General features: G+C 45.2%; 1 protein-coding gene across 9 annotated transcripts in view; it reads left to right on the top strand.

The window, feature by feature from the left end:
• SMARCA4 (SWI/SNF related, matrix associated, actin dependent regulator of chromatin, subfamily a, member 4) overlaps positions 1 to 15,107 on the top strand; it is a 91,023-nt gene that overhangs the window by 34,221 nt on the left and 41,695 nt on the right. For all 9 annotated transcript variants that reach the window (XM_043466596.1, XM_043466594.1, XM_043466593.1 and 6 more), the window contains exons 12-16: positions 463 to 593; positions 902 to 959; positions 7,565 to 7,686; positions 9,120 to 9,270; positions 10,640 to 10,803. In XM_043466596.1, coding sequence (XP_043322531.1) covers positions 463 to 593; positions 902 to 959; positions 7,565 to 7,686; positions 9,120 to 9,270; positions 10,640 to 10,803 — 626 coding nt within the window. The remainder of the gene's footprint in view (positions 1 to 462; positions 594 to 901; positions 960 to 7,564; positions 7,687 to 9,119; positions 9,271 to 10,639; positions 10,804 to 15,107) is intronic.

The raw sequence follows: 15,107 nt of genomic DNA, 5'->3' as shown, positions 1-15,107 counted from the left end.
GAAGAATGGGAATAGTGTAGTCACTTGGGTCAAAAAGGAATGAATACAGAAGACCTTGTTTGTTCTGTGTGGAATTGATCTAGGAGGCCACACTGGAAACTGATAGGGGTGGGCACCTGTGAAGAGAGAAACTGTTGAGTTCAGGGGTAGGGATGCCGAGAGTCCACACTCCATCCTCTTGAATCTTGGACTATGTGATTATGTTATTGAGTTGGCCAACCCAATACCTATTTGAAAATTAAAAATATTTATATCAGTTATTTCTGAGACACAGCTGTAATCAATTGGTTACATATATTTTTACTGAGTTATTAACATTCAGTTAACCCAGCTTGTGTGCCATTTTTCTGGGCTGTAGTTGGGATGGGTGGGGGGCAGTTCCCAGATGGCCCTGGTGCATGGATGGATGCCCAGGGTATGGACTCTGCAGAACCTCACATCCCGCATGTGACTCTCTTTCAGCCTCTAGACGAGACCAGCCAAATGAGTGACCTGCCGGTGAAAGTGATCCATGTGGAGAGTGGGAAGATCCTCACAGGCACAGATGCACCCAAAGCCGGGCAGCTGGAGGCCTGGCTGGAGATGAACCCGGGGTGAGTGGGGTCTCGCCGACCAGTGACAGCCAGTATCCCGGGTTGAAGGCCAGCCTCGTTCCACAGGAGTTGGCTGCCAGGGGTGATCCTGGTTGCATTGGGAACAGGCCGATTTGCTAAAGCAAGTGAATCGTGCTGGTTCTGGGGAGTTGTTTTTTTTTAATCCGTGCAGCATGACATATGGAATCTTAGTTCCCCCACCAGGGATTGAACTCGTGCCCCCTGCATTGGAAGCTTGAAGTCTATACCTCTACGCAAATTTCCTGGGGAGATTTATATTACAACACTGATTTTTTTTCCCTCCCCAGGTATGAAGTAGCTCCAAGATCTGATAGTGAAGAGAGTGGCTCAGAAGAAGAGGAGGAGGTAAGAGTTCATTTCCTGGCCATCCAGGCTCTGTGGTGTGAACTTTGCCATAGTGGATGCTAAACTCCTCTTCCACTTAGGCCAGGCATCGAGTGGGGTAAGAGATGGGCAGGGGGCATCCGAGGCTGAAAGCTGGTTTTTGAGAGCCACATGGTTTAATATGGTAGCCTCTTGTCACGCATTACTGTTTCCACTCTAACTTCATTAACTAAAATATAGATGTCCTCACTCATAGGTCCTCAGTCATACTGGCCGTATGCCAGGCACCCAGCAACTCTACCCTCCAAAAAATGCCAGTATGAAGTTGTGAGCATGCGATCGTGAGCATGCTATGTTTGCCCCTTATCTGTTCTTTGAAAACTTTATACATGATTTTATTTATTGTGCGTATTTTCTAAGTCGTTGAATTATGCCCTGTGAGGTGATTTTTAGAGTTTCCCTGGTTGTCAGAGCTCAGATGAGAGTCTTATCCCTCTGTCCTGGCCAGCCTCCTTGGGAAGCGTGACCTGGAGGAAGCCCAGGAATGCATTGTCTGTAGGGAGGGTTCCTTCTGCATGGTTACCCCCAAGAAGGGTACCCCTTGCACCCCCCAATCAACTGGGGTGAGGGTGGCTTACAAGGCTTTTAAAAAGCTTTCCCCCCCTCCATGAGGTTATACAGAGATAATTTTTATACAGAGATAATTTTAACAGGCATATCTTTGCTTATTAAGGTCAAACATTTTTTCAGGTGTTGCTGACCACTTAGATTTCTCCTTTGAATGATTTGCTTCACTTGCTCATTTCAGTTCAGTTGTGTATTTTAGCTGAAAGTCCATACATAAAGTGTTCTTTATGTGTTTACCTCAGCCTGAAATCAGCTTGGTCTTTATCTATATCTTTCTTTTGATTTGTCCTGTCTTCATTCCCCTCCTTCTTACCTCTTTAGGTCACCTGGAATTTATTTTGTGTAGGACTTCAGATGGAGTCCCTTTTCCCCCTACTTCTAGTAGTAGTAAATCCCACAGACAGAGGAGCCTGGCAGACTACAGTCCATGGGTTGCAAAGAGTAGGGCATGACTTAACGACTAAATAACAGCAAAGTGGTATTAAGACAATGGGTATACTGTTGGTTCACCCCTTCCCCACTGACCTGTGATATTTCTAAAAAATTAACACATTGGGTTTTTATATCCACCAATTTCTTTTTTAAGAATTTATTTTTCTTGTTATTTTGTTTTATTTATTTTTAAATATTAAGGCATAGATACATAGTTGATGCAGTATTTAAAATTCCTTTTAAAAATCTAATGATTTTTAGACTAATAATGTTTCATTGTAATCTTTTTAAACAACTCTTTGGAGATACAATTTGCATACTGTAAAATGCACTCATAATAAGATTACTCTTCAGTGATTTTAGTCAAGTTACAGAATTGCATAGTCATCACACTGCACCAACTTTAGAATGTTTTCATCACCCCTAAAAGCTTCATCTCACTGATTTACAGTTTGTTCTTGCTACTTCCTCCAGCCCCAGGAAATCACTGGTCTGCTCTGCTCTATAGATTTGCCTTTTCCAGAGTTTCACATAAACGCAATTATACAACGTGTAGTATTTTTTGTCTGGCTGCTTTTATGTGGCATGTTTTTAAGTTTGACCTATGTTGTCTGTCTGTCAAAAGTTTGTTCTACATTGCTAATTATTAGAGAAATGCAAACCAAAACTACAATAAGATACCACTTCACACTGATCAGAATGGCCATCGTTAAAAAGCCTACAAATAACAAATGCTGGAGAAAGTGTGAAGAAAATATTTGCAGTACTGGTGGAAATGTAAGGTGGTACAGTCACTATGGAGAACATTATGAAGGTTCTTCAAAAAACTAAAAATAGTTGCCATATGATCAGAAATCCTACTCCCGGGCATATATTCAGATAAAACTATAATTCAAAAAGATACATGCACCTCTGTGTTTATAGCAGCATTATTTACAAATAGCTGAGATACAGAAACAGCCTGAATGCCCATTGAGAGGTGAATGGTTAAAGATGCTGTTAAAGATACATATACACAGTGAAGTATTAGTCATAAGGAAGAATGAAATAATACCATTTGCAGCAACATGGAGGGACCTAAAGATTACCATACTAGGCAAAGTAAGTCAGAGAATGACAAATACTACATGATACCATTTATACATTAAAACCAAAATTTGATGTGAATGAACTTATCTACACAGTAGAAACAGACAGAAAACAGACTTGGGGCTGCCGGGGGGCAAGGCGGGGAGGAAGGATCGGGAGGATGGGACACGCAGATGTACACTGTTATTTATAGAATGGGTAACAACAAGGTCCCACACACAGAGAGCTGTATTTAATACCCTGTGATAAAGAATAATGGAAAAGAAAAAAGATATTCTCTGCTTTGAGGGTATAGATTTAACCCTTATATGCATATTTCCAAACTTAACAAACTCAACTATCAAAATTTTTGATAAGATGTGGGCATTTTACTCTAAGTAATTTATACCTCAATTTTTAAAAATATTAAAAAGAAATAATGTGGAGAAGCCATTAATAAAAGTTAAGATCTTAAAAAAATTTTTTTATTCCTGAGTCATGTTCCTTTGCATGGATATACCACGTTTTGTTTATCAGTTCACCAAGTTGTGGGCATTTGTGTGTTTTCCATTTTCATTTCTTTTGGGTAAATACTTAGGAATGGCATTGCTGGGTCTTATGGTAAGTTTATGTTTAACTTTTTAAGCAATTAGCAAACCATTGCCTGAAATGATTTTACCTTTTCACAGGTTCCCAGTTTCTCCATGTCCTTATCAACACTTTGTATTATCTGTTCTTTACATTGTAGGCATCCTAGTGGGTATGTAATGGTATCTCTGGTTTTACTTTGCGTTTTCCTAGTAGTAATGTTGAGCATCTTTTCAAATGTTTATGCACCATTCAGATATCTTCTTTGGTGAAAATCTGTTGAAATCTTTTGCCGATTTTTAATTGGGTTTTTTGTTATTTCATCATCGAGTTGTAGGAATTCTTCATATGTTCTTGATACCGGTCCTTAATCAGATATATAACTTGCAGATATCTTCTCCCAGTCTGTTTGCCTTTTTTCCCCTCAGTGTTGTCTTGAAATGTAAAAATGTTTCATTTTGATGGAATCCTTTTGTTGATTTTTTTCTTTTATGAATTGTGCATTTGGTGGTATACTGAGAACTGTTTAAAGTCATGAAGGTTTTTCTCTTATGTTTTCTTTTGGAAGTTTTATATTTAAGCTCTTACATTTAGGGTCATAGTTGAGTTGATTTCTGTGTGATCTGAAGGTCTAAGGGTTCCTTTGTATATGGATATCCACCTTACCCAGCCACCATTTGATGATAGGCTGTTTTTCCCTATTGAGTAGCTTGGCAGCTTTGTGGGAAGTTAGTTGACCATAAGAATAAGGGTTTGTTTCTGACTCAGTGTTTTTCTTTTGATCTGATTATGTTTATCTTTGTGTCACTGCCACACTATCTTGATTATTGTAGCTTATAATAAGTTTTAAAATCAGGTAGTGTTAGTCCTTCAACTTTTTTGCTGTATTGACTATTCCAGAGCCTTCACATCCCCATGTACACATTAGGATCAGCTCATCAATTACTACAGAAAGGCTTGCTGGAATTTTCTGGGGGGATTGTGTTGAGTCTAGATCAGTTTTGGGAGAATCACGTTTAGTAATACTTAGTCTTCCAGTCCATGGACATGAGCTGTTTCTTCATTTATTTTGATAATCTTTAACTTCTCCTAGTATTGTTTTGTAGTTTTCAGAGTACAGTTTTTGCTTTTTTGTTGTTAAATTTATTCTTAATTATTTTATCCCTTTTACGCTACTATGAATAGAATTGTTTTCTTAATTTTATTTTTGAATATTTTGTAGCTTTTCTGTGGAAATAACATGCAAAAAAATTTTTTATGTTGATCTTATTTTCTGGGAACTTGCTAAACTCATATTGGTAATTCCAGTAAGATTTTTTTGTTTGTTTGATTCCTTAGGATTTTCACAAACAAGATTGTGTCAGTCTGTGTGCCTTAATTTTTAATCTCTTTTTCTTGCCTTGTTGCACTGGCTAGATCCTCCAATAAAATGTTGAATAGACGTATCCAGAGCAGGTATCATTGGCTTGTTTTTGGTGTTAAGTTTGAAGCAGTTACTCGATCACTGTTTAGTGTTACCTATAAATTTTTCATGGATGTCTTTTAACAAATGGAGTAAATCGTGTGCACATCACACTCTCTTCCTTTTTTGCTTATCTTTTTTTTTTTTTCTTTTTTTTTCGTTTATCTTATAGTGAATGTTTGTTGTTGTTTAGTTGCTAAGTCATGTCTGACTCTTTGGCGATCCCATAAACAGTAGCCTGCCAGGCTCCTCCATGCATGGGATTTCCCAGGCAAAAATACTGGAGTGAGTTGCTGTTTCCTTCTCCAGGGGATCTTCCCAACCCAGGGATTGAACCTGTGTCTCCTACATTGTAGGTGGGTTCTTTACCGCTGAGCCACCAGGGAAGCCCAGTAAATGTTCAGTGGAAGGCTATTTTAGCCACTCTGGGTCCTGACTTCCACTCTTGTGGGTTCCTTTCTGGCGTTTTATTTGTTTAGTAAATTATCTAGGCTGAATCTGTGGACTGTTTCCCCAGGGGATGTGCTGTCTGTGGTGTCTGCTCAGTTTATTGTTTTGCTTTGTTTTTTTCTCATTTTCATTTTTAATCCTGGCTCTCTAGGAATGGGTTGTATTTCTTCATAACTTAGCAGTCACCTCCAACACCTTGAGCCAGTAAAGATTGTGTCTCCTGCCAGTAGATCTGTGTATGCAGAAGAGCGTGTTCCGGGTCTGGGTCATTTTCAAGCCTACCCTGGCTTTTACTTTCCTCTGGGCCTAGTCTCATTTCCTCTGCACATGTGCAGAGCCCTCAGCCAGTAATCTGCTCGCCCTACCCGTGACTGAGGTCCTCACCTCCACTGGCTGCTGCTGGCCCGAGCATCGCCCACCGCTATAAAACACCTGAGTCCCCCACCGGCCTCATGGCCCGCCCACCCTGACAGAGCTTACACGTCAGGACGGGAGAGGTGAACACACCCACAAGTAAGATCTCTGCAAACTCCCACCCTCTCCTTACTCAAAGCTCGGCAGTTGTTTTAAGCTTTAGTGCCTCTCAGACTCCAGTTCTCTGGCATGGTTCCTGGTGCTACTTTTGTCTAGCTTTCATGTCACTTTTTAAGGTAAAATTTGCTGATCCCCTTTAATTGGAATTAGCCAGGCTTCCCATTCCTATTTTAATTCCTGACATGGTTGTATCAACTTGGAAAGTCTTACAGTTATGGTTTTTTGGGACCAAAGTGTTTGTGCTGTCATCACGTGATCATTATTCCCAGTAATCTATAAAATTATTTTGCTTTTCTCCAAGGGAAATTTCACTGGAGTTTGATTGGAATAATTTAACAGGTTAATAAACAGATTCTTTTTTTTTTTTAAGTTTTATAGCAGTTCCATTGTACACACACATTGTGTGTGATTTAAACAGGAATACAAGGATAGTTTAATGTTAAGAAATGCATTTGTGTGTATTTTATCAATATGTCATACAGAATCCCCTTTATTATCTGCTAAGTTAATGTTGAAATATCCTTTTCATGAAACATAATACTTAAATAGTAAGTCCCCTACAACAAATGAGTTCCATTTCAAGAGTGCACTCATAAGTCCAACAGTTTGCATAGGTAGCCAGCTAACACAGTTTGCCTATATGGTACCGTATTGTAACAGGTTTATAATACTTTTCACACAAAGAATACATAAAACAAACATGAACTATAAAGAAAACATTTTCACTGTTACAGTATGGTACCTTGAAAAGTGTAATAGTACAGGTCAATAGCTGACACTCAGGGGTGGGCATCTAGTGAACAGGCAAGAAGAGTTCCTGACTGGAGGAGGGCGAGGAGGTGGGAGATGGCAGAGCTGAAGGGTCGTCAGCAACAGGAGATGGAGTGCAGGCTGCTTCCGCACTCACACCTGACATTGATGGGATGCATGTTCGCATCTTTGAAAGTTCTCAACTTGGAAGTTCATATGTTGGGGACTTACTGTACTCAAATTTATAGAAAACCTCTTAGTAAACTATGGTGCCTGTTACCACCAGTCTTATTTGACATGTTTTAGACATTTGGGCCATGTCACTAAAACTGAAAGTAAATCAGGAGCAGTAAATATTGAAGGTTGCCTATGAATGTTTAATACCTAGAAAATCCAAGAGAGTTGAAAAGCTGTTTTAGTAGCATACATTATGTAAGAAGGGCTGGGTACGAATAGAATCTACCAGCAGCAATTGAAGTACAGAAATACCCTGAGATATCCTTAAAAAGAAGTGTCTGGACTCTGCTACAAAAACTAAAAATCATATATTGAGCAACTAAAAGAAGATGTGCATAAAAAGCATGACTTGTTTTGGGATGGGCAGGAAGAAGGCGTGTGGGTTGTAAAACCATCCCTAGTTTCTGGTCTTCTCTCTCGGGTGCCCCGGGCCCGTCCCTGTGGTGACCCGGGGAGACACGGACCTGTCTCTCGGCAGGAGGAGGAGGAGGAGCAGCCACAGCCCACGCAGCCCCCCACCCTGCCCGTGGAGGAGAAGAAGAAGATTCCAGATCCTGACAGCGACGATGTCTCCGAGGTGGATGCCCGGCACATCATTGAGTAAGGGTTCTCTCCACCCACTCCCACTTGGCCAGCTCCCTGCGTGGGGGCACCTGCAGAAGCCATCAGAATCCCAGCTCCTCCTTGAATAGCCCTGTCCAGCTGGCAGCCATCGCTGGACCACATAGGTCAAATGGACTTAACTTCAGATGTCTCTGATTTTCATAGGGTGTAATGACAGTCCATCTGTTCACATGGTTTGTCCTGTGTGTAGGAGATGGTGGGGTTTACCACGAAAGATTTACCACGCTTGTGCTCCAGCTCAGCCCTCCCCGCTCCTCCCTGGGAGAAATTGTTTCCTCAGCATATGTCTTCCACACATACCCTGTGCTTTTTTTTTTTCCTTTTCATTTCTGGGACACTCTTCTGCCCCTTGCTCCCGTGTCTGTGTACACACAGCATCTCACTCTCTTCCACATCCAGCCACGTGGTGTCCCTGCTGTGGTCTCGTACTGTGGCCTTTGTCTGGCAGTGGTCATTTAGGTTATTTTTCATCCTTTGCCCTTGAAAGCAGTTAAAATTACTATACTGATTTCGTGGTGGCTTACAGTACAGAGTTGGAGAAGAAAATGGCAACCCACTCCAGTAATCTGGCCTGGAGAATTCCGTGAACTACAGAGTTAACGGATACTCTTAAATAGAGGATTGAGAGTGATATGTATTATATAACCTTTAGGCATGAAGGGGAACCACTAGAGCAAACGTACAATCTTTTTAATCCATTAGAAAAACCCTCTAAGCCAAGAGTCTGCAGCCTCCAGGCCGCAGACCAGTACCTCTGTCAGATCAGCAGCAGCATTAGATCAGCAATAAAGTGCTCAATAATATGTAAAGTACTTGAATTGTGGTGAAACCACCCCACCCCCTGGCCTGTGGAAAAACTGTCTTCCGTGAAACCAGTCCCTGGTGCCAAAAAGTTTGGAGACCACTGCTCTAAGCTAAGAAAACCAGATGGGCAAGATGGATAGGGTGATACAAGGACAGAAACATAGCATAAAGCAGTAGGATGGAAATTGGGTCACCTGTATCTGTCACATAAATAAAATGTCAGTAGTTTAATGTCACTTTTTCAAAGAATTCCAGATTGGATCACAAAACCTCCAGTGTATAAATGATTGAGGTTTGCAAGGCTGTCAAGTGTACATTTTCCCTTGAACTCTCAGTAGAGAGGGTGGACCATGCAACAAGCCTCCAGCAGAAAGTAACTCTCCTTCCCTGGTGTGACAGAGAAGGTGCCCCCTTGGCACCCAGAAGTCCAGTATTGGCCCCCAGGTTAGCATCTGCCGGCTTGCCTGTCCTCAGACTGTGTGGCTGCTCTTGGGCTCATCTTCTGGCTCAGGCCGTAAAAGCTGCTCCGCAGAGGCTTGTGTCAGAAGCATGTTGTCCCAGGTAAGAGTGTTTGTCTTCACATGGCCCTTCCATTTTCCTCCCAGGAACGCCAAGCAAGATGTGGATGATGAGTACGGTGTGTCTCAGGCCCTCGCTCGTGGCCTGCAGTCCTATTACGCTGTGGCCCACGCCGTTACCGAAAGGGTGGACAAGCAGTCAGCGCTTATGGTTAATGGCGTGCTCAAGCAGTACCAGGTAGGTTGGATGGGGCTGAGTCCACACGGCAGTCCTGACAAAGGGGTTGAAATGAAATGGTGCCATCAGTCAGTTTCTCCTGCGTGCTTGATTCGTGCCTGGCAGAGGAGGAGCACTGACAGGCTTTTAGCATCTGAATTCCCCCAACAGCTTTGCAGTAGGCGCTGTGATCCTCCAAGTTTCATGGGGAGTTTGAGGGGTAAGTGAGGAGCAGATAGATAACAGCAATTTCTCAAATGGTTCAGAGGGAGCTCAGCTCGGTGCCCTGTGATAACCTGGAAGGGTGGGATGAGGGGGTGGGAAGGAGGTGCAAGAGGGAGGGAGTGTGTATATACTTATGACTGATTCATATTGTACAGCAAAAACCAACACAAAATAGTAAGGCAGTCATCCTCCAGTAAGGAAAACAAAAATCACACGGTTTAGGAATGGCTGAGCCAGAAGGGGACCCGGGTGTGGGGCCGTGGGGGCTCTGTGCAATGTGAGGCGGCGAGGAGGGAGAGCCTAGCAGCTCTAGACCCAGTCCTTTCTTCTCAGAAATGCAGGCCCGTGAGGGTTACATGATGATGACTCTAAAGCTGTGTCAGGGCCTGGCCTGGAACAGCCAAGAAAGGGAACTGCTTGTCATAGAAATTCCTTTTTCTGTGACTGTGGCCCCTCACCCCAAGCTCATCTCAGCTCCCAGGAGACAGCTGGCATACCTCCAACCAAAGAACACATTCCCTGTCTGCTGCTCGGTGCTGGTAACCCCTGAAGCCCGCCTTTCCGCACAAGCATTCTCATGTGCTGACGCCAGGTTCCAAAGGTGAATCCCGTGACCAGTGGATGTTTCCAGAGAGGCCTGTGTAATCACAGAAATCAGAACATGGCCACGACTTACTTAATCCATTAGGAAACTTTCCAGAGTTTCCTTGAGGACAGTCTTCTAACTCCCTGTGGCAGAAAGCTTTGCAAGCTTTGGAAACCTCTCACTTCATCTTGAAATGCTGTTGAGGCACTTAGTCGTGTGGTGCACTCGTTACCCTGACGTCCCAAGTCTCCCCAATCCAGGGTCACACATTGAGGGCAGGCTGGTCCCAGTGGGCTGTGTGGCTTGGTATCCGGCAGTGACAGAGACTTAACAGTTTAAACATGTGCCTGGAAAGGATGTTTCATACCTGTCTCGCATGATCACAGCACCCCTGTGATTCCAGAGAAAGGAGTGTGAGATGGGGCTGAGTGGGATAGAAGAGAGTGAACCCAGAGCCAGGTGCCGAGTGAACATGGCGGCGGGCGGTCCCTGGCTGGGTTGGAACTTGGGAGCCTCCGAAGCGCAGGGAACCCTCTCACACCCGACCTGGGCCTCAGCTCTGGCCGCTTGTCCTTGCAGATCAAAGGCTTAGAGTGGCTGGTGTCCCTATACAACAACAACCTGAACGGCATCCTGGCTGACGAGATGGGCCTGGGCAAGACCATCCAGACCATCGCGCTCATCACGTACCTCATGGAGCACAAGCGCATCAACGGGCCCTTCCTCATCATAGTGCCCCTCTCGTGAGTGCCCGCCCAAATTCAGACGCCTGTGTGTTGGTTCGTCCGGGCCACCCTCATGAAGGACCACAGCCTGGGTGGCCTCACCACAGGCCCTACTTCCCTGGAAGCCCGAGTCTGAGTCCAGAGTGTCTATAAGGGCTGGTTTCCCCCGATGCCTCTCTCCTGGCCTTGCAGATGGTGTCTTCTCCCTATGTCTTTACTTCGCCTTCCCTCTGTGTGTCTGTACCCTCATTTCCTGTTCTTATACGGACATCATATAGTCATGGATTAGGGCTCACCCTGCGGACCTCATTTTTGTTCATTCCTTTTTTGTTCTGTTTTGTTTTCTAGTATTTATTTACTTGGCTGAGTCAGGTCTTAGTTGCAGCACACAGGATCTTTGTTGCAGCTTGCGGGCTTTTTGCTGTGGTTCACGGCCCCAGTAGCTGGGGCACACGGGCTTCTCTCTAGTGCTCCCAGGCGCTAGAGTACAGGCTTAATAGTTGTGGCACACAGGTCTAGCTGTTCCGTGGCGTGTGGGATTCTCCTGGATCAGTGATCAAACCCATGTCTCCTGCATTGGCCGACGGACTCCTTGCCACCGAGCCACGGGGGAGGCCTGCATCGGGTTGTAGTTGTGGCTTGCTGGCTCAGTAGTTGTCACACACGGGCTTAGTTGCCCTGCTGCAAGTGGGATCTTAGGTCCCTGACCAGGGATCGAACCCACATTCCCTGCTCGAAAGGTGGATTCTTAACCACTGGTCCATCAGGGAAGTCCCTTCATTACTTCTTTAAAGACCCTGTTTCCAAACATATTTAGGCTCTGGGTGTGAACATGTCAGTATGTGAATTCTAGGGGGGCACACCCAGCGCACAGCTGCCTGCTTCTGGGTTCAGGGCACAGGGTAGAGGAAGGGCAGGTTCTGGGGTGCCTGCCCATATGATCCCTGTTGGGGCGACTCTCACAGGCTGTCCTTGGTGTCCTCTTCAAGTCCTACAACCAGCAGATTCCACTCCAGGTTGTCACAGGAGTCAGATAACCGCCCACTAGAAACATGGAGTTTTGCTGTTTGTTCAGGTGCTGTTTCCGCTTCCTGCTGGGACACTGAGCTCTGCTGGTCACATCCCAGCCCAGTCCGGGCACCACAGATGCTCAGCTGTGGTGGTGTGTGGTACCTGGATGGTGTCCTACGGAAGCTCTCACGTGCAATCTCTTGGTGCTACCAGCCTCTTCCTTCCCACAGACACCCTTCTGGGGCTGAGATTCCTTAGCTGCTCTGGGGCTGCCTCTTCCCAGCTCTGCATATGACACATGATGGTTCTTCTGCCTGCAGGGTTTTTCCATAAGTCCTGGGACTGGCTGTCCTTGACCTGGTTCCAGTCACATATTAGGCGGCAGTCCAGCCGTGGGCCCAGGGGATGGTCTGCTCTGATGTGGCCAGGCCTGTGTGTGTGCACTTGGCCTGGCTCGGAAGATGAAGCCCTTGCCTTCTGCCCAGTGTGCAGTAGGGACCACATCAGCTGTTGAGGCGGGTGATGGGAAACCATGTCCTCATCCCCCAGCCCATGGGAACATACTTTCCTGCCTGGAAGACGGCCAGGCCTCCAGAGGCCTGGAGGCACCCGTGACTGGGGGCCTCAGGCGCCTCCAGAATTTACTGGGAGAAGTTGATTTCCACCTTTGCTTTCTTTTGCTCATGGTGGTATAAATCTGGCTTCCTTGGTGGGACTAGATCTTCATAGAGAGGGAATTGTTTCTAGAATCAGCAGGAGGCCCTGGGCCTGCAGCTGGCCTTGCTGCATCCTCCCTTGTGTCAACCCAGCTTCTTGTCTGTGCCCGCGGCCCTCGCCTGTGCACTGTCCACAGCCCTCCAAGGGCTCCTGTCCCCTCCCTTCTGTTTAGGTGGGACTTCATCTCCACCAGAATAGCTCTGTGTCCAGTGTGCTATGCTACAGACTGGGTTTTTTTTTTCCCTTGGCTGTACCTTGCCGTTTTCGGGATCTTAGATGAGAAAGGGGGAAGTCATGTATATCCTCAGCAATGAGAGCACAGAGTCCTAACCACTGGACTTCCAGGGAAGTCCCATGGTCTGTCTCTTTTTTTTAATATATATTTCTTTAAACTTTATTTTGTATAGGAGTATAGCCGATTAGCGGTGTTGTGATGGTTTCAGGTGGACAGCAAAGGAACTCAGCACATGAAAAGCTATTCAGCATCACTAATAGCTAGAGAAATGCAAGTCAAAACTACAATGAGATACCAGTTTTTAATTTTCATTTTGAAAATTATTTAAGATTTACAAACAACTGCAAAAGCAGCTTAAAAAGTTCCTGCACACCTTTTACCTGGCCTCCCAGAGCTCACATCACCTTAGGACAGTTTTAACAGCAGGCTAGTAACAACGTGGTGATAAATCATCACTAACTGTTAGTGACTCCAGAGACACGGTTCAGATGTTGTCAGTTTCTCCATTGAAGGCCTTTTTCTGGTCCAGGGTCCCTCCCCTGTCTTTTGTTGTTGGGTGTTGTGATGTCTCTGTGACAGCTGCCCAGTTTGGCTTTGTTCTTCTTGATCTTCATGAGCCTGCATCCGGGGCAGGTGTTTGGTAGACCATCCCTCCTCAGACAGGGCTCATGTGATGTGTCCTTCTTTCTGGAATTCTGGCAAGAAACTCCAGGAGGGGCTCTTGTGCCCTTCCTGAGGCTTCACATCAGAGGGCACAAGCCCAGGGCTCCACAACAGGAGAGCGTCACTTTGGTCTCTCCTTTTATGTTTTGGCCGGATGGTGCTGCACAAGGGATCTTAGTTCCCCGACCAAGGATCGAACCCATGCCCCCTGCAGTGGAAGCATGGAGTCGTAACCACTGGACCATGAGGGAAGTCCCCCGTTTGTTCTCCTCTTATGTGGTGCCTGCTGGTTTCCCCATGCAAGCGTAAGAGTTTTCCTTTGTGATTTATAAGTATCTCATGGGAAGATACTGAGAAATTCTTTGACTATCCCGTTTCTCATCATACTCTTCTCTAATTTCGGCATCTGTCTCGCCTGAAATGATGATCCCCCTGGGAAGTGCCCAGGCAAGGTTTTCTCTTCCCAGCGTTCTTCCGTAGTCTTGGAATCCACTGCAAGGGAAAGCTGTCTTTTCTCCCCCGTGTAATAGTTTAATGGTATAGTTTTTCATAGCAGCGTAGGCTCATGGACCCATCATTTAGTGATTTTGGTTAAGAAAGAAAGTGAAAGTGAAGTCGCTCAGTCATGTCCGACTCTTTGTGACCCCATGGACTGCAGCCTACCAGACTCCTCCATCCATGGGATTTTCCAGGGAAGAGTACTGTGTCCTTTCAGCACATCCCCCCCATTGCCTTGTGATGGTTTGTTTACTGTCGAATAGTATCAGCTTTATAGAAAAATTGGAAAGATGGTACCCGGAGCTCCTGTGTACCTTCCTCTGGTTCCCCCTGTGTCTGATCACATCTTTTTTGCTTGTGCGTTTGTTTTTGGCCTCCCCGTGGGATCTAGTGGGATCTGGTTCCCTGACTGGGCATTGAACCCCTGCCCCTCTGCATTGAAAGTGAAGTTTTAATCAGTGCAGCACCAAGGACGTTCTTGTGGTTGATCGCATCTTACATGACCCTGATACATTGTCACAAGTGAGGAATCCCCTCTGGCCTGTTTTGTATATAGTGAAAGTGTAACTAAACACATTACCATCATGTAAACTTTATGCAGATTTTACTAGTTTCAGCCTAACTTCTGTGTTCAGTCTCAGGATCCCATGTGACATTTACCCTTCACATCTCCTCAGGCCTTTTCTGGTCTGTGACTGTTCCTCAGACTTTGCATAACTTTAGTGACCTTGGTGGTTTTGAGGAGATTGGTCAGGTGTTTTACAGGAGGTACTTCAGCCTGGGTCTGTTTGGTGATTTTCTCATCCTTAGATGGGATGATGGGTTTTGGGAACACAGATCAGAAGTGAAGCCTGCCTCTCAGCTCATCATGGGGGCAGTTACTGTCAGCGTGACTCTTCACGCTGGTGGCTGACCTTGGTCACCTGGCTGAGGTAGTGTGTGTGGCGGGTGTCTCCACTGTGAAGTACTTTTTCTTCCCCTTTCCATACTGTATTCTGGGAGAAGATACTCAGTTTAGCCCACACATAGTAGGTGGGCAGTTAAGGGCTACCTCCTTAAAGGGAAAATCACCATACAAATTATTGGAAGTTTACCCTGCCAGGATCATGGCCACGTCAGCCTTTACATCCTCATGGACATTAGTGTGGACAGTGAATGACTGACATTAGAACTAGTATCTGACTATCCCATCCTTGTT

The sequence above is a fragment of the Cervus canadensis genome, chromosome 4 (assembly GCF_019320065.1).
Source record: "Cervus canadensis isolate Bull #8, Minnesota chromosome 4, ASM1932006v1, whole genome shotgun sequence".
Classification (NCBI taxonomy): Eukaryota; Metazoa; Chordata; class Mammalia; order Artiodactyla; family Cervidae; genus Cervus; species Cervus canadensis.
Note: the sequence above shows the minus strand (reverse complement) of the source record. Positions and strands in the feature narration are given on the sequence as shown.